We start from the raw sequence: 27,798 nt of genomic DNA, 5'->3' as shown, positions 1-27,798 counted from the left end.
AATGGCAAAGGAAGCCAGGAGAAAGATGGTGAAGCAGTGAAGAAAAAAGAATCACTGAACAAGTTGAACTCATGAGTGAACAGTGACTCACACGAGTCCAACTCTGCAGAGTGACGCATCACAAAGCAATCGGGGGCATTACACTGACGTGGCAGAGACGGCCTGTGTACACTACCTGACACGCACACGCCCACGCACATTTTTATACGTGGTACGTGTGTGTGAGTCTGTGTGTGCTCCATGCGGTAGCTACCTGATTGTCTATCTTGAGCTCCTGTAGTGTGGTGTTATTCTGAAGCGACTCTATGAGGGCCAGGATTCCAGTCCCCGTGATGAAGTTAGACTCAACGTTCAGACTCTTCAGCGTCGTGTTCACCTTCAACATCTCTGCCAGGGCCTGAGGAGACACACAAACACACAGACTGCAACTTCAATTCACTCATTGCTTTGCAGTCATTTACGAGGGTAAACGTCAACATAAAGTGTATTTATGAGACTGAAGGTCTTGTTAGAGTGATAGAGTGATAATATGCAACACGATTTATTAGCAGGATTTAAACTACACTGCATCTTGATATGTAGATCATAGATAGATTTACGAGACGGCTTTGTTGAATGCTAGATTCTGATTGGTTAGTTACAGCCTTCAGTGGTCTGTTGTTTGTGCAGTTCTGATCTGGAGTTGTCTAGTTCTGGAGGTATCGGCTGTAGAGATATCTGCCTTCTCTCCAATAGGACTAAATGGCACAACTCCTGTGGTGACAGAAACAAAAAAAAAGAAAAATTCAAAACCAGTGTCTCTTTTTAAATAACCTGGTTGCATAAAATAATCCACAGAGCTTGTCGTGAGCAGTTTCATGTAGGAACTACTTTCTTTCTGCAGGAGAATCTACCAGAACTACTACTGAATATTTCAAACTTTCTTAGAAAGAAAGTAGTTCCTACATAAAACTGTTCACAACCAAGTTCGTGTGTTATCTTGAGTAACTGGGTTTACTAGTTTTGAATTTTTACTCTTATTTTTTTGGTGCTTTGAACACCACAGGGCTCGTGCCATTTAGTCCCGTTACATAGTAGAGAAGGCCAATATCTATAATAGAATATTTTGCACAGCAAAACCCACAGATTGATTAAATGAAACAAAACCACTAAATAAAAAAAACATTTTATTTAGTTTGACCTATGTTGCAGAGAGATTAGGCAAATGTGCAGCATGTTGATGTATATATGTAATTTACAGCTGTGACTTACAAATGCTACAGGGTCGTTGCTCCTGGTTCCTACAATACTAAACCTCTCCACCACAGTGTTCTTCATCAGAGCCTCAGCGTACGCCTTCAGAGTCTTCACAGGGATGTTCTGAGTGAAGAAAAAAAACACACAATGCCTGAACATTACAACTCAATCAAACTCAACTCAAATCAGAAAAGATTCAGAGTGATTTTAGTCTTTTTTGTTCTGTTCAAAGAAAATCATTTTATCACAAATTTACAACATACATTATTCAATTTTTCTATATTTCTTGACAGGTGAGTTTTTAAATTCCATCTGCATGAAAACTTGAAAATAAAAATTTGTGCGCCAAGCTCTGTGTCTTTCTCTTGGGACTAAACATGGTCTGTATTTTTCAGGTGACAAAGTTTGGTTATCCTCAGTGGTAATTACTGGAAAATACTACCAGGGACAGGCGACTATAATTAAAAGAGAAACTGATGTTTCATTTGACTTCTACAACTTACACAACTTAAACAGCTTCTACAACAACAAAATCAAATTCTGCTGTTTGAGTTGAAAAAAATTTAGCACTAAGTTCATATCCACACTTACCCTGATGTTGTTGAGGTTGACCTCAACCAGGTCCGGGTCGTTCCTCTTCATTCTCAACAGTGTCTCTTCTACATCGGTGGAGTTGGGCTCTTCATCAGGGACTGGTTTATACTGGGTGCACTGGATCACACCTAAAGTACATTTACAGAGCAGAACAGTCTCATGAACAGCAGGAGACAGTTGCTGTTAGTCTTACCATTAGGGCTGGATGATATTATATCGAAAACCGTGATATGAGACTAGATATCGTCTTAGATTTTGGATATCATTATGTTTTGATATAGAAGTGTTGTCTTTATCAAAAATCTCATAATGTTTTTATTTTGTGAAAGCACCAGTATACATCCCTACAATACAGCCGTAATATTGGTATCAAGGTATTTGATCAAAAATATATATAAAAATATAAATATTAAATATTTGATTTTGTCCCTAATGGTATGTTATTTTAGAGAAAATCTACATATCAAGCTTTAGTCTTTTCCCCATGTCTTAAAAGTTTAGCGCAACAGAGTTAAGGGGGCTAAAATGTAAAGTTTGTGCAGAAATACAGTTGAACTTTATGGATTATAATGATGCAGAATTGATAAGAAGATTGTAAACATATGACACCTTTTATCTCGTGTTTCTAGAGTTATGTTTTTCTGGAAATGTAAGGAATTCTTAATATGTATAATATTTTTTTAAACTGAGTTTGGTGTAATATTTTCCCCAGACAGTGCAGGGAGTTTTAGTTAACTCAAGCTGGTAATGCTTGGCGCTAATCTTGCAACCACACTGCTCTGCTCTACTCTACTCTACTCTACTCTACTTTACTCTACTCTACTCTACTCATGGACTTAAGCTTGATCTCTCCATGCATGCACAAATATAGTTACACAGATTAAAACGATCATCTTTGGTAAAATAAACTAACATTCTGCCAACATGAGATCATTCCACTTGATTCCTGTCCAAGTTAACTTGCTTCAACATTTTTCTTCAATGAGGCCACATTTTCTCCAAATCTGTTGAGTGACCTGTTTTATTTTAGGAAACGTAAACTAATTTCTCAAAAAAAAAAAAAAAAATGCATAAAACGCATCTGTGATTGAACCAAGTGATGACAGGTCATGCAAATAAAAGACCCAGTTACATAAGGTTTAGTATGTGTGTGTGAGCATCTGTGCGTGAGTGTGTGTGTGTGTGTGACTGTGTGTGCGTACTGTTGAGGCCTTGCTTGTTGACGATGGTGCTGCTGGCCAGGGCTTCATAGTACTGCTGGTTACTCATCAGGGTGTGCATACCCAGGATGGCTGGAAGACAGCAAGAAGACTGAGTGAGGACGGAAAAAAAAAACAAAGAGAACAAACAGATGAAGAGTCACTGAAAAGAGTCAGTAGATTTCATGGTTACAGCCGTACAGTGGACCACCATGCTGATACAGACAGCACATCAGTACTTGCAGCATCACAGCAAGTCAAACCTGACACATCGATGACACATCATCGAGCAGCTGTCTGCTGTAAAGAAACAATATTCGAAGTGAAAACATATTGAGGCCTGACCAGTGCTGGAATTTCTGGACCAATGAAGATACCAATATTAAAGAGAAAAAAATGTCAACATCGATATATCGACCAATATAATTTATAAAGAAGAGAATATCCAGAATACAGAACATATACATCATCATATGTGATAGAGGCAGGATATTTTACAGTTTAACAATAAATGTGATTGTCCAAAATGACAGCAGGGCTCTGAAACTGTCAATAATTGTAAATAACTATAAATAAAATAACACAAATATACAAAATAGAAGCGCATACTGGATTACATAATGATGATACTGATAGAGACCAGTATATCAGACTGTGATAGGCCGACATCTGGCGATAATAACAGTCAACAGATATGCTGGTCGGACTCTAAAACAAGTACTGGCTTTTAGTTTATTATCTTCCCAGCGTTGGCCTTTTACAGCTATATTAGTATATATGTTGTCCCGTATGCATCTATATGATTTTTTTTGCCAGAACATGGTGCATATTGCTTTTAGTTGTTAGCTTGATAAGCAACGTTTTATGTATGTCTGATCCTATTTCTTGATTCAAGTTCAAAATATTTTGCTGTATTTGTTTTTTTTAAAATGTATAAATTTTTATAATTTCTAGAATTATTTAAAATATTTATAATTATTAAAAAGTTTGCTGTTCATACATATCTGAATATATACAAGTAGACATATATATATAATGTATGCATATATTTTGCTGTATTTGTTTTTTGCAGTTATTTATATATTTTTTTTTAGATATTTATAAATTACATTTATTGTTTACCTTTGTCACAAGTGTTAAAAACCTTTGAGAGATCATTGAAATGAATTCATGTACATATTATACTATATTCTATATTTTGTATAAATAATATTGGCAATTACATTTTTTCCACCCTAATATCAGTGTTGGCCATAAAAATCCAGCATCAGTCGGCCCTTATCATAATATGCCTTAACTGCTGTCTTTTCCTGGTCTTAAAGGCTGCATTACACTACAATGATGTCATTTTCTGAACTAAATCTACATTACTGATGATCATTAATCAAAACGATCACTGTGTTAATATTTTGTGAAAGTATCAACAGTCATACCCACAAATCTGTCGATACTGACATTTATCAATGTTGATATTTATTGCATTTGATCAAGTATATTGTGAGACAAGTATTTGATTTTGTCCTAATTGCTCAACCCTATACATCAGCCTGTGAGGAATTTCGACTTGAGGAAATCTGCTTGTGTCCTGGCAGCAGTGAATCTGACATATGTTTTTAGACTGAGCAGCTGCTCTACATGAGAGAAACCATTTAGATAGAATTATAACCTTGTGTGTTTGTCAGAGAGATCCAGAGCATTAGAACAGTTCACAAAGACATAAACAGTGAGGGAACACAAGCTGCTCCGACTGGAAGCAGAGCATGTTACTTTTGACAACTTCAGGGACTTGTTGTGCTCCTAAAATGTTTCTCATTTAAAACCTCTGCTCTAAACAGCAGCTGATAACAGATTTCTGCCATGCTAATGCAGGTGGAAGAGACTCTGGTAGTGCTCACAACTAAATGCCTTTACATACTGTAATATATCCCATTTACAAAGAGAGGTGCCACTTAACAATAAGACTACTATGATTTATAAATTGTCTATAATTGAGTTAATAATTAGGTAGTAAATACTTTATAAATCATTAATTAATAATTATAAACAAGTTATTATTTGGCAAGATGCAGTTACTGCTCACTACTAATTAATCTTACTAATGCATTACTAACATTTGTGTTTGGCAAAGGGAGCCTTACTGTAAAGTATACAACCCCTCACCATTCACTAATGACTTATTACTATTTATAACAAAGCAAAGGCAGCCTTATTATACAGTGTGAAACAGCAAATTGCTGTAAACTATACTGACAAAGCCTTAGTGAATGAATCAGTTAATCTGATGTGCTAATTTAATGCTAAATGCAAGTTTTTGACAGTTGTTAAATGCTAGTGACTTATACCCGATGAAAATAAATATCCGATGAAGCTGACAGGTTTAAATGCTGCTGATGGTAAAGAACAATAAGATAAATGGGCTCACCACTTGGCAAACAACAGGTCACTGTTGCCCCTTTTATCTATCTGTGTTGTAACAGATTATTAATGATTTATAAAGTGCTTACAATATAATTGATTAATTATTATCCATTTATGTATCATTATAACAAAATTGTATAACAGAATTTATAACAACTAAAAGGTTAATGAAACCTCTGCAGGGTGAAAAATATGGAGTGATCCAAAGTTACTATGTTGCCACCAAATATTACTTGTAGGTAGCGTACTTTTACCCTCCTTCTGCAAGCCTTCTGCAAACGTGCATGTACATGTTGATAACCACAAGCCAAGTGCCATTTAGTTCATTTATATTGGACAGAAGGCAAACATCTGTACAATGATGCACAGTGGTGTGTGACTTACACCAAAACAATCTAGATGGATAAATATCACTACAGGTAAGAGGAAAAATGTCCACTTTGGATTTTGGAGTTAACTTAATTTTTAAGAGAGACTGTGTTACATTGCCTTAATTGTCTTTTCTGTGTCGGTTGTACTTAAATTTATATTGGGGCCACCAAAAATGTGCTTTGGCTTAAAACAATCCCTGCATTACTCTTTGAGATAAATGTTTTCAGTCATCAAATGTTAAAAGTTTGAACATGCATTATTATATTTGCCATACATTACACAGAATCCGTAAAAATCCACATGTAATGCATGTAGAGAAGAGACATTTGACATATAATAAGTGAGTCGAGCTGGGCGGTTTTGCTAAATGTCTCCTCAAACACAAGCAGACAACATGAACATGACAGAGGACCAGAATCGTTCCATGCAAACACTGCGTGCAGTCTACAGATACCCTGGGCGGTGTTCAGCTAGCGAACAGAGACATCCAGCAGGGATGGAGGAGGTGGAGGAGATGGAGGGACTGATGGAGGGATGAAAGGGAAGGGTGGAGGGAAGGTGGAAGGAGCGCTAGAGGAAATGGAGAAGATCTGGATTAAGGAAATGTGAATGAGTGAGGGGGAGTTGGGGGCATGATGGTGTTTACAGTGATTAGTCAGAGAAGATGAATAATAATCAGACACCTGCACATCAGATCCAGTCTGTGAAAATCATTCATTCAGATGTCATTATGTAAGTATGTGGGTGTGTGAGAGTGTGTCTCTTTGTGGTTAAGTTTTAGTTAAAACAAAAATCCAAATCCAAAAGGTTTATCTGTATTGTTTTAGTATTATAAACAATGTTCAAATCAGATGAGACAAAACAATAATACAAAATTCAGGATGAAAAATAGAAAAACTTCAATTGCAAATAAGTTGGGACGCTGAGTGAAACTTAATAAAAACAGAATGCAATGATTTGCAAATACTTTCTGACCTATAGTCAATTGAATACAGTGAGAAGACAAGATATTTAATGTTCAAACTGATAAACTGTTTTTTTTTTTTTTTGCAAATATACTGAATTTGATGGCTGCAACACACTCCAAAAAACTGTGACAGGGGCATGTTTACCACTGTGACATCACCTTTTCTTTTAACAACACTCAGCAAGCATTCAGGACTGAGGTTGAGTTTTGAAAATTCTTTCTCGTTCTTTCTTGATGTCCTTGTGCTCAACAGTCCAAGGTCTCAGTTGTTGTATTTTGTGCTTCATAATGCACCACACACTTTAAATGTGAGACAGGTCTGGACTGCACTAGTACCACAACCTTTACTATGCAGCCACACTGTTGTAACACATGCAGAATGTATCTTGGCGTAGTCTTGCTGAAATAAGAAGAACGTCACTGTCTGGATGGCAGCACATGTTGCCCCATAACCTGTATGTACCTTTCAGCATTAATGGGGCCTTCACAGATGTGACAGTTACCCATGATGCTATGGGCACTAACAGACCCGCGCACCATCACAGACGCTGGCTTTGTAGTACTTTGTGCTCTTTGCACTAGATTCAAATTGAGAAAAAGTCAAAAAGCACTTGGAAATCAATGCATTCTGTTTTTATAACTTGGAACTTTTTGGGAATCAGAGTTTGTACTAATGAAGTATGCTTTAAACTGGCTTCACCACAAGGACTGTAACTTGTGGTAAAAGTAATGTCTACTGTAGTAGTACTGTAAGAAGACACTGAGCAATGGAATAAAATGTGGTGCAGGATGACAACATCTAGGCAAAAATTTAATGGAAAAAAACAATATTGTGTATATCTTGGGAAAACTGAAACCAAAAGATCTTATGCATGTACTGCAGTGTGTATGACTGTGCCGAGATGTGAGGGGTGTGTGATTATGTTACCTGCAATATCACAGAGTTCAGCATCAGAGGCACTAGCCAGGGCTTCTTCTAGCTCCGGCTCCAGAGTCACACTCTCTATGATGGGGTCCACCCTCTTTTTAGGCACCCAGGCTTTACCTGCAACATGAGTGAAGAGATTTAATAGAACATTTTGTAAAGGTTCCCCTCCACATTCAACGCAGGTGATTTTCACTTATACTGACTGATTATGCTGCTTTTGAGACAAATCGGAACGGGGAAATTTATGAACTCCTACTAGATGTGTTTCACGTGCAAAACGCCACCAAACGTGAACAAAAAACATGGCTGACTGTAAAAAATCATGACGTTTGATCTGCAAGTGCACACACAACTGACCTTTTCTAAGTCCTGACCCTTTCTGATATGTGCTCCATTAACAGTCAAGCAAACTTGGAACCAAGGTCAACTTTCTCCTTTTGTTGCTGTCGGAAAAGCATGAACCAAAGTCATACAGTCATAATGTTAGCTTAATTCAAGCTAACTAGCTAGCTAATCAGCACTCATCACTGGCTAACTAGTTAGCTAGTGTTTAGCTAACAGTAGCTAGGTTCGTTGGCTAGCTGACTAACTTAAGGTGTGACTCCATATCTCACTTTTACACTAAAAGGAGAAAGTTGACTGAGGAGATATGAAGTTTGCTCAACAGTCACTGGAGCACTGAGCCAAAAGGGGCGACAGGTGCAACAACTGAATTAAATAAGTCTAAGTAAGTAAGATAAATAAGTGAAAATACCAGTGTGGGTGGACAGTAGGGGCTTTAAATGTGACATAACAAGGTGACAAAAAAAACAAAACACAACAAAAAAATTACCTGAGACATTTGTATTTAGTATATTAAATAGTAAGTATTATATAAAATTAATATATAAAATGTTCAATGACATTGACACAGTGATACTTGGGGTATATTAAACAATATTTCTGATACTTTGCTGAGTAAAGGCAGGTTTTTCTAATATGACAAACTTTCAAATGGCCTTTTTCACAGCAGACATCTTGACTTGTCATAGCACAGGTGTTACTAATAACATTAACGATGGCTCTGCTCTTTAAAGTGTCTATTAAAGTGTCCCAGTAAGTCAGTATGAGACTGAGTCAGCATGACCCAAAAACTGCAGCTCTAAATCAGATATATATTGGACCTTTTAGAAAAACTGCAATTACGACTTTGATGTGAATGCTCTTTACAAGTTGGAAACCATGGCGGATAAATCACTGTCGTGACCTTTCACCTTTATACAAACAGAAAAGACATATTTTTAGTGCAAATTACAGAAACAACAAAGCTCATTGACTTTTTAGAACGTAACAGCTCATATTAAAATACAAAACATAAGTAAATGTAAATGTCAAACTAAGGTGGAGTATCCCACAGAGATCTGTGCAGACCAGCTCTCTTACATAACAGCTGAGCCGTGTGAGGTGGGTGTCCCGTCATCAGGTCACACCTGACCACAGGCTGTCGTCACACGGTGTAAAGACCCTAAGATTTGTGTCTGCACTGATAGGTCTGCGGTGTCTGTGTGAGTGTGTGGTCAGCTCCTCAAGTTTCAGACAGACATTTTTTGACCCCACATCAACGAGGGGCTGCTGACAAGAGGGAGGGAGGCGAGATTTTGCCCACAGTGCTGAGCAGCTTTTTAACCCTTGAATGGGCAAGCACGTATAAATATTTTTTCAAAACATAACCTAAACTCTGCATCTCCTGTAGATATAGGGTATACATTTAACATTTCCCCTATTTCTAATAGTTCATCTGCTATGAAAAAATATTGAAATGGTTGCATCATACAAATGTTTTGGTACTGTTGATAACTCCCTAACAATTGATGTCAACATTGAGGCTATTGAGAAGACAGGTCAACAGAGAATTCATATTCTTCAACTAAATTCCTTTCCTTTGTCGTTTTTATCAATCTTTTTATAGTTTTTCTTTTATTTGCTGGTTACACAGCCTTACTGTAGAAGACAGAAACAGTCTAAAGAGTATTGTTAAAACCTGTTCTAAGATCATCGGAGTGAAATTATTTTTGCAAACAACAAATCCTCCAAAAAGCAACAAGTATCTTGGATTCTTGTGGACACTCTTGTTAGTGAATTTTCTCTGTTGCCATCAACGCGTTGTTATGTTTTCCCTGCCTGCAAAATCAATCACTAGTCTAAATTTTTAATTCCGTCTGCAATCTGTTTACTGAGTGCTTTATAAGTTTGTTTGTTTTTTTAAATCATTGTTTTTATTTTTTTAATGCCTTTCTTTTAGATAGGACAGCTGTAGTGAGGACAGGAAAGGGGGAGAGAGAGTGGGGGACATATGTGGGGTGAAAGTTGTACCAACTGAGCAACCAGGCCATCCAATGAGGCAGCTACAGTACATTTATGTCTCTGTGACTCGGTCAAAAATCACCTGTGTTTGTACTCGTACCACTGCATCCTTCCAAATTATTTGCACATTGTTGAAAGTTGTGATAAGTAAAAATCAGGCCTGTAAAACTGTAGCAGGCTTTGGTGTCTGCAGTGAGGACAGACAGCTTTGAACAGGGTGCAGAAACTTCAGTTGCTCCAGAGATTGTTGCTCATTCACCGTCTCCACCTGCACTTTCACAGCTGGTCTGTCAAATTAAATTGAAATGCAGTTTCTTCCTCTGTCTTTTAAATATAAACACGCAACCACACTAAAGTGGCAACACCAGCAAAACAGAACATGAGGAAGGTGACAGCAGGGAGACCTTCTAGAGTTTCACATAGAGATGTCTGGTATCTCTCACCATCAATCACACCACCTCTGTGTCCACGCTGGACTGCTGCTGGCCTGCTGCTGGCCTGCTGACAGGCCTCACAAGGTCCGGTGGTGGTCTTATAGAACCAATCACCCTAAAGGGAAGTAAAAGAAATCCTCTTCCTCATGGATACCCGAGCCTCCAGTGACAGGCCTCTGACTTCAGGGGTTTCCTGACACACCTTTTAATGCTTGTGGCTTAGTTTCAAACTTATTACTCAAAGCTCCACGTCTAAATTTCTATTCAAGGTCAGAGATCAAAAACAACAGTCAACAACAAAATAACATTTAATGAACTGACTTAAAACTTTTAAAGGGACAATTCACCCCAATCAAAAATACATATTTTCTGGAAATAAATGGCACTAGTCCTACAGTGCTCAAAAAGCCAAAAAACTACTTTCTGTCTGCAGTAAAATCTACTGGAACTGCTTTGAAATATCAAGAAAGTAGTTCCTTCATGAAACTGCTCACCGCACCACAGGTAGACATCTCTATGGCTGATATCTCCAAAACTTTTCATCTCACACCAAAACAATCTAGATGGGTAGAGAGCACTACAGGCCAGAAAAAAATTCACTGCATCCGAGGGAAGGTTAGCAAGCCGACATGCATGTCTGTACCTGGTATGGTGCCTTGACTGGAGTGACACTTTCTTTATGCCTGTGAGTTCTTCAGCACATTTTTCTACACAACTGACTAGCTTTGTAAGTTACCCTCTTTTTTTAATCCAACCATTTGGCAGCACCACTGCCTCCTAGGCCCACTAGAGGGCGCTTTGAGCCCCACCTGTGGACTGTTTCCCACTGTTTGTTGAGAATGGTTGCTTCACTTCATCAGAGGAAAGAAGACCAACTGCCAGCTGATTTCTGCTGGGCATTTTAGAGACCTGTGCAATTCTAACAACTGCAGTCTTCTAAACAGATTATCCAGACACCATTCAAAAGTCTCTATCAAGCTTTAATTCCTGTACCACAGAAGATAAATGACACAAAGTATGATGGAGTCATACTCACCACAGCACAGTGGTTGGCTGAGGTAAGCCACATTAAAAAAACATTCATTTGGGGACAGGATCACTGTGAACGATCTCCAGCTACTGAGTCACAGCTACACTTCATGAGGTATTGTCTTCATAACAGAAGGCACTGGCTGGGTCCAGACTAACTTGCCATTTGGTCCAGATGCAGACCTTGGTTTGGATTTTGAGCAGCCCTGGTTTGGGCCCTGATTAATTTGAGAGTTAATCTGAACCCTCACCCTCTCCTCAGATCACATCACTCATATTTAGGGAAACCGTGCTGACGCCCAGAGTTCATGACAAAACTAGATCTTACCTCTTTTCTCCCCTGTGAAGGGCACCAGGTCTTCTTTGTCAGGATGCTCTTTGGCCTGTTTCTCCAGGTGGGCGAGCAGGTTGTCTCTCTGAAATGTTCCTGTCGGAGCTTTCTTTGTCTGGTCCTTCTGCCGCATCCCAGCTGGCAACAACGCGTTCTAGACAAGGATGACAAATTACATGATTTAAAAGGACTGGCACTGGATACTGAGAATAAAAATATTACTACAATTTTTTTTTGTGAATTTGTCTATTCTTTCTATTACAGTAAAGTCCTGTAATGCTTTTCAACAGAATAACAAAGAATCAGTGCAGGATTTCCTCTTTGTACAATAATACTACTGAATTTATCAATAATCTCCATTGTATATTTTCCAGACACCAGAGCGACCACTGACTTCACTCTTTTTGAGTACTGCTCCAGTCAGGGGTGAGGAACAAATCCTGCACCATCTTTGAATTTTATATGGTTTGTGGTGGTTTTAAGGGATAGCTTGAGGTTTTTGAAGCTGCGTTGTATGACGTACCTATCCATAGTCAGTGTATCACCTACAGTAGATGGCAGCTGACACTCCCCCTGTTTAGAAATGCTGGTGTAGGAAGCTAAGCAATGCACTGCTGTATATTTAGAATATTTTTCCCGCTTTATCCTGTCATCAAGCAAACCTGTTCTGAAGAGAATCCACCGTAATACAAACCAAATATCACTCTCTTCAAACCTACAAGACTCCTTTGAGGTCAAGCGGTTTGTTTGTGTTACTGTGCGACTTCCTACACCGGTACTGCTGCGGCTTCTCTAAACTGGGGGTGTTCCAGCTGCCATCTACTGTAAAAAGCAGGGTTACAAATTTTGTGCATTCTCCTTTGCTGATGAAAAAGCTAACAATTGATTAATCATTTAATCATCAGTAATTTCTAAGCTACTAAACGCATTTTCTTTTTTTTTTTTCTTTTTTTTTTCCCTCTTATTTTAAAGCTACTACACGCAACTTTCATATTTTGGTTCCTGTGGATAAATGTGGTAGTGTTTCCACCATAATAATCACAAAACATAAAATTATCTGAAGAAAAAAATTGCTAACAGGCTAACACACTACTCACTGCAACTTCATTTGTGAAAATTTAAACAGATGTTATTTTATCTGATTACAAAGACGATCTGTCTTGGTGGAAGGAATTAGGAATAGAAATAGCAGATCTTCAAACTGATGGTCTTGTTTGCTTATGTAGGTCATATAGACATATCAGTATTAAATTTAAACTATTTCATAACCAGCTACAAACTCCTTGTAGTAGCTTTAAGTTTAAGTTCCTTGTTCAACAAAAGCCAGAGAAAACAATGAGGCTCAATTACTGCCACATCTAGACTATTGGCTAATGATTGATTAATACTTTTTTAAAATAGTTAAATTCTTAACCGTGATTAATCGATTGATGATTAATCCTTAACAACCTTAGCAGGTATTGCACTTACTATGGAGAAGTAATTCATACAACCCAACTTCAAAAAATCTGAACTATCCCTTTAAAAGAATACATAAATATTCAACCTCAGTCTTTCATTCAGAGGAATTAACAGTTAAAAACACCTGAAAATCAGGACACTTCTAACCGTGTTATGTGATATGTTCCCTACATTTTAACAGCTATCTACAGAAATAAGAATAAATAAGATAATAACTTACCAAATATATAAAACAGACCAAGAAATGCAGGGTACATTACTGAGCCTAAAAGATACTCACATATTCATACAATCTGCAGGTATCCATTGACAACACTATCAAATTATGCCCAACACCAATATGGAATTAATTGCATTACATGTTAAAACACTTCTGAGGATATTTTAGGATTGAGACAATAAATATATATACAATAGACCTTTTTCATGGCAGCCATTTTGACATGAAATAATAGTTATAAGGTTCCATTCCATTCAGGTCAAACAGAGTGAGGGTGCTGCTATTAAGCAGGTTGGCTCACAGCTAAGGCTCTGCCACCCTAAATGGAATGGGACCTTAATTACCCTTGTCTGTGAATATTCTCAATCATCCAGGTCATGGTATGCGTATCAAGGTTTGTAGCAGGCAACTGGACTTGATAGAGTTCAATCAAGTCCAGTTGCCTACTACAAACTTAATTACCCTTCTATTTCATATCAGCACGGCTGCTGTGAAAAAGATCTGTTTCAGTATTAAAGTAAAGTTGGATATATATAGAAATGGTTTTATGGTATCTTTACTCTGGTCAGTATAACTCCCACATTAGTCACTATCTGTACTCGAGCCCAACACAGGACCGAGACATTTCCCAGAGCTTTGCTGCTCACCATGTTATTTTCAACCTAAAGCAGCACTGAAAACCAAGCTCTTATAAGCGCTACTAATAGCTTCCTATCTTATCTGCTCTCTCAGCACCCTGAGGCCTCTCTCTCTTCAAAACTCTCTGCCTCTCTCACTTTCTTTCTCTCTCACCCTCATACTTCTGCCTTCAGTCTCTCTTTAAGCCTCCGATGTATAATACTGCCAAAGCAGCGAACAATTTCCAAAAACATACCAAACAGTTTACACAGTCACACCACATTTACAGACCGACCCGTCCTAAGTCTTTGCTCTGTGCAACAATAACAGGTCAGCAAACTGACCTCGGTCAACTTTCTCCATTTTCTGTAAAAGCAACATATACTGTCACATCTTAAATTAGCTAATGTTAGCAAGATGATAGCTAACTATCTAGATCAGGGGTGTCAAACTCATTTCAGTTCAGGGGCCACATTCAGCCCAATTTGATCTCAAGTGGGCCGGACCAGTAAAATTAAAGCATAATCTATCGATTATTCTGCCGATTAATCGAGTAATCAGATAAGAAATATTGCGTGTTCTGCATTTTTTTCTATTACATTACTTTTGTTTTATTTAAGAAAAATGGTAATATACAAAAGAGAAGATAAGACAGGTCTATTAAATGAACAACTATAAATTGCTAACGTAAACATACTCAGTAAAGTAACTTTACTTTTAATGTAGATTTACTTTTACTGTATTTACTTTAGCACAAAGGTAAAAGTAAAGGTAGTAATGTTTGCAGAAACCACAAACAGAAGATGGAACAGTCACCAGAATGTTTTGTTCACATGTTAAAATCACAACATTTTTCTTCTGAGCAGGACAGACGCTCCCAGACCACCAGAGGACAGAGGACTGGTTTACCAACATGACACCTTTTTCTCCTCTTACGAGTTTGCAGGTCTGTATTTAGTCATCAAAAAATACCAATAAGGATACCATTAAAGTACAACAACAGCAATAAAAATTTTGATTTTTCAAAAAAAAGGAAACAATAACATGCAAAATATTTTAATTGTAATTAAGTAAAAACACTAATACCGCAATGTAAAAATACCTAAATAAAGAATGTGAGTATTTTTTCCATCACAGCAGGTCAGTGATCAGTGTTTCAGTGACTCTCTGTGACTCAGTGAATAGTGTTTTATTTATGGCGGCCCGCCACATTAAAAACTTTGGCACTACGACATGATTTTCTATTTTTGGAGCTGCGCACCTTTTTCGGTCGTGTCTAGAAGGTAACTATTTATTTGCACAACTCTCGCGAGATTTGTCTTCGTTATTCCTACTAAAATATCAAACTCGCGCGATCTTTCGCAGGTCTAGGGTTCCCTTCTAGACACGACCCTCTGTCTCTCTGTCAAACTACAGACAGCAGACTGTCTGTAAACAGCACGATGTTTCACTCTGCAGTGTTTCACACAAACACTTTATTTGTGTGGACACCCAGGTTTGATTTGTCACCAATTTTGGCATTTTTTTTAATCAGTCCGAGAGGACGACGGTATCAGTGATTGATTAGTGATCAGTCTGCCCTCCTCTCCTCCCTCACCTGTTCACTCTGCTGTGAGAAGGTCTGAAAGTTTCTCTCAGAGAAACACAGACTCTCCTGTTTTACGTTTAGGCCTCCTTATACAGTTGTTTCGTTTTATAAGTGCATCTGGTTGGTGTCGATGTCATTAACCATCACGTTCAGTTTCTGTTGTAATAAACTCCGTAATTAACAACAGATCTGATCAGCTAAACCAGCGCCGGAAAGACTAGAAAAGCTGCGCCAGTTAAAATAGAAGCGTCCCGTCAAAATTTAAATTCTTAATAATTTATTGGTTATAGGTCCGAGTCCGTATAGGACGGCGTGTGGGTCCGGACTAGGACCGCGGGCCGCCAGTCAGGGACCCCGGATATAGATGGTATTGTTCTGACTGGGATTCGTACCCGGGTCGTCTGAGTCATAGTCAGTAGCATTACTTACGCATCTAAACAGCTGCGGGGTGCCTGTCATGTATATATGTATATATATATGAAAATGAATATATATGTGTAGCAGCTGTTTAGTGGTTAATGCTACTGACTATGACACAGACGACGTGTGTATACATACATATATAAATGCACACACATATATATATATATACATGTTCCACGCACTGTGTGTATACATACATATATAAATACACACATATATATACATGTTCATACCTCATCATGCGCGTAGCAGCTGTATAGATTAATGGTAAATGCTACTGACTATGACACAGACGCCCCGGGTACGAATCCCAGTCAGAGCATTACCATCTATACAGTGAGGGCCCTTAGGCAAGGTCCTCAGTGCTACGAGCCTCCACCACTAATGGTGTGGAACGTGGATGGCCGTTAAGATCGTGTGATCGATTGTGTGTGTATATATAAATACACACATGTATATGACATCCATGTTCATATATATGTAGCAGCTGGTTACTACAGTGAGGGCCCTTAGGCAAGGTCCTTAATGCTACGAGCCTACACCATGAGGAGGACTACAGCACGAGGAGGACTACAGCACGAGGAGGACAAGGATCTACGGGAATGCGTGGAATATGGATGGCCTGATTAAGGCATTGTGTGTGTATACATATAAATACACACATGTATATAACATCCATATATATGTAGCAGCTGCGGTAAATGCTACTGACCATGTCAGTGCAATACTACAGTGAGGGCCCTTAGGCAAGGTCCTTAGTGCTACGAGCCTACACCACGAGGAGGACTACAGCACGAGGAGGACTGCAGAGGCATTGTGTGTGTATACATATATATGTGTAGCAGCAATAAAATATTTTTTCTTTTCTTCAACAATAACAAAGGAAAACGAGAATATTTAAGCTCACATATCCGGGTGGGGGTTACATTTGAAAATTCTTGCTTTTTGTCTGCACACAAGATATCGCACACTTTAATCATGCAAACCCTCAATGGCAGCGCATTTGCCATAAAAAATATGCTCATATAATAATATTACAAACCCATCAGCCCATCAGGTACAGATGAACATATTGACCTGCTCAATTTAACATTAAGGCCAAAACACACTGAAAACTTCAATAGAAAAGTCAACTGTAGCTTGTATGGCGCACTGCAGGCTTCAGATTTCAAATGTAACACCACAGAACCAGCAGTATTTTATGAAAAGGTTAAACTACTGCACACTGACACGCATGGAGGAGATGAACAGGAGAGACAGACTCTCTCAGGACTCTTCATCATGACTTACAATAATGCAGTAATTAAGTATTTAAAAGTACACAAATCAGACTTGGAGTAAAAAAATCTCGCGCCACAGAAGTGTACATTAATATTATGATTCATGATCATAAAAAGTTTTTTTATCTCTCTCCCCCTCCCTCTCTCTGCTGTGGGTCAGTCTTATTTTTATTTTTACCTGGTTTCAGGTGGAGCTGCAGTTCATCTCCCTCCTCATATACTTGTGTTTCTTTGCACTGAGTCAGTTGTCTAAACAGACAAGCCTGTTTACATTGTCGTTTGACAGAAACTCGCGTCTTCGCGACTGCGAGCTGATTTATTTCTCGAGTTGCGCGGCAGCAACGGGCCATTCATAATAGACACATGAAATTATCTCGCGGGCCGTATATAATTGCGGGCCTTGAGTTTGACACATATGATCTAGATAATGTTAGTTAAATGCTAGCTAACTAGGCAGCTAATGCTAATAGAACACTAGCTAACCAATAGCTTTTTTTTCCTCCAAGACTGTTCCATCTAATCCCGCCTTACTGTGCTGTGATTGGCTATTGTTATTGAGCTGTGACTGGCTAGTTCTTGTTGCCTCAACGAAATGTCCATGTGACTGCCAGAGAGACTTTTATAACGTTGCCAGAATATCTCTTCTCTTTTTCTTTCATTCAGTCTTTCCAGTAATGGTCCATGAATGTTCACGTGACTTACAGTAGTATTTATAGTATAGTGGGAGTATATCACACCATCATTGCCAGGCTTTTTGTGTCACACGTTCTTTCAGCTGTAGATAACAGGCACACTTCCAGCCCCAGCATGTTATTTTTACCAGCATGAGACTCTGTCTCTCTCTCTCTTGTCCCTTCTAACTGGACTTTCCCCGGGTATGTTTCCATGTCATCCAAACTCCTACCTCATTTAGTCTCTACTGTATCCTGTTCACTTCCTCTCAGCAGCCATCTATGAGCACATGGATGTAACATGTCCATTAAATGCCTCCATGAACAGTAGGCTGGGGTGCAGGGGCTAACTTGAGATATGTGAGTGAGTAAAAAGTGACAAAAATAATATTTATCTTTTGCTGCAAACAAATAAAATTATATATTATTACCCTATAAATTTGATGGAGCAAACCTAGCAAACAGTTGCTTATTTACACACCTAGCAGACACAGAGCAATATTAGCATTGATTTGGTGTTGTGTTTTCTTGCCAGTTGGTAAAAGTCAGATATTAATTCTCCTTTTAGCTTTGGTTTGGTCTCCACCAGCTGTTGAGGAAAATATCTTTATCTTTAGCTGCTAAATGCTCCACTATATTCACTAGCTAGTTGCTAACTTTGTCTGTTAGCTGCTTGGTGTTTGTTTGGATTAAAAAAGCGTTTTGGCTGAAAATAGCTATCTGCTGCTGCTGGAAAAAAAAGCTTAGTTAAGAGTGACCAAAAGAGTAAAGTCACAGGCTGCAAATCCAAATAGCCAATAAGCTGAAAGATGTTCTTAACCCTCTGTAAATATACGAATTAGTGCAGCTAATATATGAATATATAACACTTAAAGAACCATCTTCAAAATGAGTTTCTCTTTTCAACATAGACGAGCCTGGCTCATAGAATATCTTAGTACAAGAAACAGAACAGGATAAAGTTGACTGAGGTACCAAGTTTGCTCAACTGCAATTGGGGCACAGAGAGAAAAGGGGCGGGACTTGGGAAAGGTAAAATTGGTCCTCTTCCTCCTTCACAGGTATGTGATATGGGGAATATTGATAACTTTAGCTTTCCCCAAAAAAAAATCTATTAGAGAGGAGCCAAATCTGTTAGTTGTAGCCTTACAAACTTTGTTTAACCATCATCATTTTACAGTTATTAATCTTACATAATTTCATAGATACATTATCTGCATTGTGCAAACAACTTGAAAATAACTTTATCAAGCCATTTACAGGTCTGTCCAAAAAATCCTGAAGACAGAAATCATTAATAACAGTCCACAGTTCAGATCAACAACACACACTAGTTCTCAGTTTTTTTAATGTTTTTTAGCAACAATCTATAAACACGTATAATGTGTTTAAAAGAAAAACTCTGAATTCACCTTACAGAGACTTATTATGGTGGTGAGTGAAAAAAAAACACAAAAGTTCCACCTACAATAAGCTGAACTATCCATTATTATAGAAATGTTTCCAGTAATCAAGGGTTCAAGTTACAGCCACAAGGATGGGACCTCAGTGTTATAAAAAGTAAACAGTATGAACCAGTCCAAGTTCGTCACTGTATGACTGTGAGGCAGTACTGAGTGTACAATAACACAAATGTTCCCTTCGTGATTGACAATAAATTAATCTTGCTGTGATCACAGTACAGCTGGCAGACATGTTTTTTTTTTGTCCTACATGAGGAGGATTTTTTAGTGGGTTACTGGAAGTGATGTGGGAAGACTTGCTGGGAAGGTTTCAGTGTGTTTCAAAGCAAATGGGCACTTAAGTGTTGTGCAACAGGTTACCCTCATAAAAAGGCACAAACAAGGTAAGCACGCACGCACTGTTTCCTCTGTTTACGTCATGGAGTCCCTACGGTCCCTCACTGCTGGCATTGGTCGCACACACACACACACACACACACACACACACACACACACACACACACACACACACACACACACAAATGGAGTTCTGAACATTATGCCCTTCCTGTCATCCCCTTGGCATTGCGGGGGACTCCAGTCTCTTTCTGAGCAGTTAGACATCCATCAGAAAGCTATTACAGCTGCTGTCACCACCCCGACCCATGATGCATCACCGAGGGTGCGAAGCTGGCCGTTGTTGCATCAAATGCAGAAACAAACACATCATGAAAAAGCAACAGAAACTAAACACAAGTATAGCTGATGTATTGTACCTACTGTAGCTCAGTGACTGCACTTCACACAAATAGTGAAACTGTGTATATGATAGAGAGGAAGCAAACTAAACAGTAGCAAAACTAGCATCATTACAGAATCAATTATATCAACACTGTTTCCAGATAAGAGATAACATCTTCAAACTGTTTGTCTTGCTCCAACCAAAAGTCCAAAATCTAAATGTATTCAATTTACAATGATGCAAAACAAAGGCAGGCAGCAAGGCCTCGTATCCAAGAAGCTCAAACCACCAATGTTTGACATTTTTTCCAGATTAAAGATAGAATATGCAGATAGAATATGTCTGTTGCTGTTTCTAAACACACCATTCAAAGTTGGCCCCTCTTGCCCGGCTCAACTAGCAAGAGAGGGAGAACAAAGCAGCAAATCAAAGAAATAAAATGTTATTTTCAGTTTGTTGCGCAGCGATTATGTTTTCAAGCACAAATAAGCAAGCTGAAAAAAGCAAAATAAGGAGAAAATAAGCAAATACAGTCTGAGGGCAGTGTCTCTGCAGATACATACAACACTGCACACTTCTAATGGGTCAGAAGGGCTGATTAACAGTGATTATTTTAATGTTTTTAGAAGATCTCGCATAATAGACCTTCTTGGGCTGCAACTAATGATTATTTTCATTGTTGATTAATTGGTTAAGTGGTTGACTAATAGGTGTTCATTTTAAAATGTCAGAAAATTGTGAAAAATGCCAATCAGTGTTTCCTAAAGCCTCGGATGACATCCTCAAATGTCTTGTCTTACTCAACCCAAAGATATTCAGTTTACTGTCACAGAGAAGTAAAGAAACCAGAAAATATTCACATTTAAGATGCTTAAATTGGATTCATAGATCACACACATGCTGTAAAAAACTGCACACACTATTTTTTAGTTTGTTTACAATCAATTAGGCCTGGGTAATAAAGCAACAGTGATATGTCGGCAATAGACATTTTATCAGTAGAAATAAGAATTGTTCAATAAAATGTGCAATGGTTACACTTAAATTCATTAAATGGACACTGATATTAAAGCACATATATTCCTTGATAATGATGCATAGCGCAGTTAAGAAAAATGAGTGCAAACTATGGCACTGCATTACAATTTTCATGTTCACTGAAAAAAAAAAGAAAACTATTGATATCATGATGATGTGATACTTTTTGAGGTCTGTCCAAAACAAGCATGTTTTCCTTCAAGAACAAGGTTTTTAGGCCAGGTGCACGCAGCACTACAGTACCTCATTATAACACTGTCTTCTCACACATTTTTCCTTTTCAAAAAATGTGTTTTGTTTATTTTCTTTTAGTCTATTAAGTCTATTACCTGAATACCTCAAAGTGAGGTGGTTGAATTCAAAATAAAGTACTTAAATCCAAACTTTTCCCTGATCTTAATTTTAAAAATTATCAATAATTATCTAAATCAACCTAAATGAAACATTTTATTGCAATAGTTTTTCAGCTATATCGTCAGTCACATAACAGTTGCATTGTGCAGTAACACTAGCCGTCTGTTAGCAGGCTCTGGATTGGCTGGTTCTGTCCACACAGCATTCAAAGTGCAGTCCATCAGCTGCCACTGCACTAATACTGTGGACACAGTTATTTACATTACAGCCATTTACTCATGAGTACATTCAAAGGCCTTAAAATGTTTTGTCTTTAACGTTGTTTTAATGTCTAAAAATAGCAATTAGCTAACAGTAATTCAGATGAGGATGTGTAGTTAACATACAGCACACTGCACATATGACCACATAACTCTCCACTGACACCAACACAGTGACAGTTACTCCACCATATGGAATTTATATTATAAACTTACGTCAGGATCCAGCTCCTCTAGTTCATCCTCTAATCGCTGCAGCTCTTCCTCCGACAGTTTCTTCAGCAGCTCGTCCTCGTCTATGTCCCTGTACTTCTCCATCTCCTTCCTCAACACCGACATGATGGACAGCTCGCCTGGAAACAGGGACAACGTCACTGCGAACAAACTCCTGCACAAAGTTTAAAGTTCCTTTATTTGTCTCTCTTAGGAGAAAATTGGTCTCGGATAAAGGGGAAGCTGTATCAAACCAGACATTACAGTACAAAAAAACAATAAATAAGGACATTAAATAGGTCACGTGCAAAACATTAGCTTATGGTGACAAAAAAAAACTCTAAAAATTAAAACTGTTGGTTGGATTCAACTACATTCAAAATTTGCAATACTGACTGTAATTGACTGATCTTATAAATAAAATGGAACATTTGGATAGAAACTATATATTTTGGCTAACTGTCTTCTGATTTTTGGCAGTGAGTGTGTGTTTTCACAGTGTCTTCAATCTTAGATTTGAATTTCTTATAAATTTCTTGAGATAGAGGTGTCTAGATTCTCCAAATCCATTATTCAATTTCAGTTTCGATTTTAAAGGAAAAGTCTTTAATATATTCACTGAATTGGTGTCTGTTTATGAGTCATTATAAATTACTGATAATTTTCTAGAAGGCGTAGATGTTTATAACTGTTAAACTGAGCAAAATGTTAATGGAGTCTTGCTATTTAGACTGATGTAATCATTTTTGGACCAACATTTGTTATATATTGCACCTTTAATGTCATAATTCAATTCAATTTTCAATTCAAACATATATATTTTTCAGCACTGACAAGTATGTCATTGTTAGACTATTGAGTCCTGATTTGTACAGATCAGGAGTCTGTAACCTTCCACAACAAGCACAGAGAGACATTCGACTAGCCACTGGCAAACTTAAGAGGAAAAATCATCAAGCTGTAGACGAAGTCTGTGATGCACATTTTAGTTGACAAAATATTACTTTTTTTTCCTTTAGTGTATAAGCTACACATTTTAACAATTGGATAATGTAAGAATCACTTTAGGCTTACAACAAGTGAAAATTTTCATTTTTATCACAATGAGGGACACAACAGAGGAGCAGAAGAGCCACACGTGGCTCAGGAACTGCAGGTTGCTGACCCCTGCTGTGGATCAACAGATCACTGGTTTTATGCACTGACAACTGTTATTTACACTTTCTAAACCTTCTTTAAAAAATAGAAAAGTCTGTAGGATACTGGTAAGCTACACCATGTTATTTTTTAAGTGTTTTTTTTTTTTAGATAATTTTCAATTAAACAAAACTTTTATTTCAATAAACAATGGTCCTCATGCAAGAACCTGTCTGAACTTCCTCTTACTTTTTCATATGATGGGCTTGTGCCAAGTCAGATTCAGCAAAAGATCCTAACTTCAGATAACTGTGTAAATGATCTGAGTGCACGTGCATGAGACTTATGTGGCTACACTTCATGCCCCATACGTCAGTTAAATGTTCATTCATGAAAATGGCTTATAGAGTTTGGAGCTTTAAGTTCTGCTTTCAGAGATACATAAAGGAAAGTATATGATTTTAACAGTGTAAGTGGTGGAATACTGGCCTGCTGGAGCCAAACAATGTGAAAAAATGACGAGTGCTGTTACTGCGGTGTTACCTGAGGGTCGTACTGTCACCGAAATGAAGAAGAAATGGTTTGATTTGAAAATGGCTTAAAATTTAAAAAGATGTCTCGCCACAGCAAGGTGATCAATGACTGCAATGCGTGGAGGGGGTCACGGGGAAATGTGCATCACAGAGATGGAGGAGCAGAATAAGGGCCATAACAGGTGATGCTGCACTTTCAATGGATGATGTTCCCCTGAACAGTGACTTAAATAAACCTGCCTGACAGCAGGTAATAACACATCATTAAATGAATGATGAGAGGCTTTATTTGTACATTTACATTATTACAACATAATTTGAAATGCAGTCAAACATGTCAATGTCAACATAAATAAAGAATGTAATTTAGTTTTCAAACTCAAAATGTCTTCACACTAATGAAATATATAATCAATAGTGAAAACTGTCTGTTTGGATAACAGCAGACTAACTGCATGACTCCTACAGCAGGTCTGGACCACTTGTAAATTATGTTTGTACTTAAAACAAAATTCAAAATATGAGAAAAACTGGTAAATGCGAGAAGTTCTCTTAAATCACTTGCACAAACCACTTGAGAGCAAATCTGTTTATATGAGTGGTTCTTACATGGGGCCCATTGTCTCTTGTCTTGTATTCTCTTTGCGATGTTTAGATTTCTGGTATGCATCAGTGCTGCCAAGGTAAATGTATATTGTACAAACACACACAGGGATCTGAGAGATATTCAAGTGGTTCCCTCACCTCAATAACCCCTCCAAATGAGAAAGACCAAATGAAGGAGATCAGGAGCCTGCAAGACCCTGGAGTTTGAGTGGAACAATCTATATCTGTGGATTGAAACAGCAGAGAAAGCGTTAGTAAATACTGTGTTTGAAGGATCGCAGGCAAAATCACATGCAACATCAATGTCACTTGGTGTTGCTCTTAAAAACTTGACTGTACTCACCTCAATGACCCCCAGCTCAGGGGTAAAATAACTGCAAAGGCAACCAAGTGCCTGAAGCGCTCCTGGGAAAGAGAGAAACCTGGAGGAGGCAGAGGCATCAAGTTAAGAGTGATTAATAACTCTTATTTTCCCATCTCCATTTCTCCCCAAAGTTGCTGACAGGATAGCTGCAGAAGCCTGGGAAAGAAAATCCTGTTTTAAACTGTTTTTCATTTTTTTATGCCATGTCGTAAAAACTGTTTTGCAGCGCTCCTCACTGAACCACCACATCTGCGATACTTGTGTAAGAACATAACCTTTACAGGCCAGCAGATGCTGTTTGCACTGCACACGCACTCAGGATATATTTTTCCATTTCACATTCCTCTACTATTCAAATTGCACGTGGAAGCGTTTAGCTAGCCAGGAGAAGATTCATTTCAAGTTCCAAGATTCCCGATAAGGCAACTTGTGTCATTTTAACCGCACTGGATTTGTTAGCTGGATTTCTTCAGGGTAGCTCATCTTAAAGGAAAAGTTTGATAATTGGGGAAACAGCTACATTTATTCACTTTCTTGCCATTAGGTGAGAAGATTGATACCACTGTCACTGCCAATATGAAGCCACAGAAAGTAGCCAGTGAGCTCAGTTTAGCATAAAAACTGGAAAGAACTAGACTAGTTCTACCAGGGCTGTGCGCTGGACCAGGGGTGTATTAGTAAATACAGAGTTCTCCTTTACTGATTCATACAGTTCATCTGAAAATACCTGAGTAAACTGTCAACCTCATTTTAAAGAGATAGATAAACTGAGTTTTCTTGTACTAAACCCCCACTACGCTCCTGCATCAGACTATAGGTGCGTTCCATTTAGTCTGAGGCTCGGAATGATGTCACAGGCACCCACACCCATGTTTCACATACAAACACAATAGCAACATTGATTACATGTAACAAGATTACGTAATTAGGATACAAAAAAGGTAACTGTATTCCATTACAGTTACAAATAAAAATCAGAAAGAATCAGAATATAGTTACTTTTAGGAAAAACTGGTATTATTTAGAATTACAATTGTAAAATACATTTTAACATAAAGAATGATATACTACTACATGCAGATATACTACTACATGAGTCTTACAACCCCACTCTGATCTCAGCGAAACAAGCTAATCTTACTGCTGTCAATTATTATCATGTGTCTGGTGAAAAAAAAAAAGTTTCTCTAGGTGGAAAATTTCGACATTATTTTGTCTTTAAATCAGAACCGAGGAAAAACATCACAGTGCAGTGACACCTCTGCCTTCAGCTGTGAAAATACTGTCATCATCTAAGAACTCAATATCTAATTTAAAGAAACATTTACAGGAAAGACCAATTGCTAACATCAGCTATACAGATCATCCTGTGAAGTTAGCCACTCAGACCAGCCGCTAAAATTAGCTACACGGACCAACTGCTAACATTAGCTACGCAGATTGACCTGTAATATTAGCTACTCAGACCAACCCTTAACATAGATACAGTCCAGTACTGAAAGTCAATTGTTATTTTTACACTTTGGCTTTTTTTTTTTTTTTGCACAGATTAACCATAATGATATAACCCTTTAATTAGCGAGCTTTAGAGGTGCTGGTTAGTGGATTTTGGACGAAGCCAAGCTAGTTTCCCTGTTTCCAGACTTTGTGCTAAGCTAAGCTGACTGGCTGTGAGTTGTATCTTTAACATCTGACAGTGGTTTTGGTCTTCTCATCTAAATCACTAATGAGCTTATTTCCTTGAAAGCCAAAATACAACTCTTTGTTGGAGATGAGGCCTTTTGGGATTGGTCCACATATTACTCCATGGTGTAATTTATGGTAACACCTGGCAACATCAGGTTTCTGCACAAGTTTTGACCATTTATTTGTGGTGATTTTATGAAGTGGATTTACATAATGAAACTTAAAAGTAGAAAAAGGTCATAGATCAGACTAAGCTTTGTCATAGCTCAAAGGTATAAACACTGGTTTACAAGCCATAACAACATTATTTACTGACTGGATTCTCTTTGTAATCAAAGAAAGTGTTGTCTTAGCTCTCTGGCCTAATCTAATACTCATTTAGAAAAGGTGTACTAGAAGAGAGACAGTGGAAAACTTACACAAGGCTGTTCTGACTATCTAATCTACTGGCTAATGTACAAGGTGTCATGAAATGAGTTTGACAAGATAAAAATGACAGTAGAAAAACATTCATTCAACTTAGCTCAGCTAGACTACTAAAGTGTGACTTGCTCCAGCAGCTAAAGTATATGGATAAGTCCCTTCTAAGTGATTCTAACAGCAGACAAGGCTTTAGCACTACAACTTTTCACCTGTTCTGTCTAAACTAATGCCCTATTTTGTCCCAGAATTATATCCTGTTGCTGACTTGTCTGCCATGAATCACTGTCAGAAGCGCTGTTCTGCTTCTTTTCTCTAAGCACTCTGCAGAAATGTATAAAAGTCAACACCGGATAAACCAAATATCTTGTCCGGAAAAGTGTTTTTCTGCTGCTTTTCTTTCTCAGCTGACAGTGTGGACAGATTGGAGGTTGTTTTCCTCTCTCTGACTCCCTATATTCATGACAGAGTCTTGGCTGTGGGACCAGATGACTGATGACGGATGAGCTGCAGCGGAACATTTGTGGGTCACGGCGCCAAACGCTCAGCATACGTGCAGTCTCTAGGCCCCAGTTCCTTAAAACTACAGGTCAGGGTTTGAAATGTGTTGTAAGCTTCTGCTGAGAGACGTCCACATGACAACACTAATAATAGCTTTACTGAGCCTGCATCAAAGGACGAGAATCTTCTCAAAGCAGGCAGAAAAGGTTGAGCTTAAAATGCCAAAGTGCAGAAAATGCTGCATTCAAGGGGCGCAAATGCGAGTGCAAATGTTTCTATTTGATCTTGAGTATGTCAGCAAGTGTGTTTTGGCTGACCTCCTAAAAGGTGGGGTCAAGCGTGCCGTTCTTTTGTTCTGCTTTTCTCTAAGCTCCATGACAAGACAAGTTT

General features: G+C 38.1%; 1 protein-coding gene across 1 annotated transcript in view; it reads right to left on the bottom strand.

The window, feature by feature from the left end:
* Positions 1-27,798, bottom strand: part of tmod1 (tropomodulin 1) — a 41,074-nt gene that overhangs the window by 5,439 nt on the left and 7,837 nt on the right. The window contains exons 2-10 of the mRNA XM_084716103.1: positions 24,781-24,859; positions 24,576-24,661; positions 22,165-22,301; positions 11,849-12,005; positions 7,715-7,831; positions 3,033-3,122; positions 1,828-1,958; positions 1,252-1,359; positions 254-397 (exon numbers count right to left, since the gene is read on the bottom strand). Of these exons, the coding sequence (XP_084572229.1) occupies positions 254-397; positions 1,252-1,359; positions 1,828-1,958; positions 3,033-3,122; positions 7,715-7,831; positions 11,849-12,005; positions 22,165-22,287 (870 nt within the window). The 5' untranslated portion in view covers positions 22,288-22,301; positions 24,576-24,661; positions 24,781-24,859. The remainder of the gene's footprint in view (positions 1-253; positions 398-1,251; positions 1,360-1,827; positions 1,959-3,032; positions 3,123-7,714; positions 7,832-11,848; positions 12,006-22,164; positions 22,302-24,575; positions 24,662-24,780; positions 24,860-27,798) is intronic.

The sequence above is a fragment of the Lutjanus erythropterus genome, chromosome 3 (assembly GCF_056507025.1).
Source record: "Lutjanus erythropterus isolate fLutEry1 chromosome 3, fLutEry1.hap2, whole genome shotgun sequence".
Taxonomy (NCBI): Eukaryota; Metazoa; Chordata; class Actinopteri; order Lutjaniformes; family Lutjanidae; genus Lutjanus; species Lutjanus erythropterus.
Note: the sequence above shows the minus strand (reverse complement) of the source record. Positions and strands in the feature narration are given on the sequence as shown.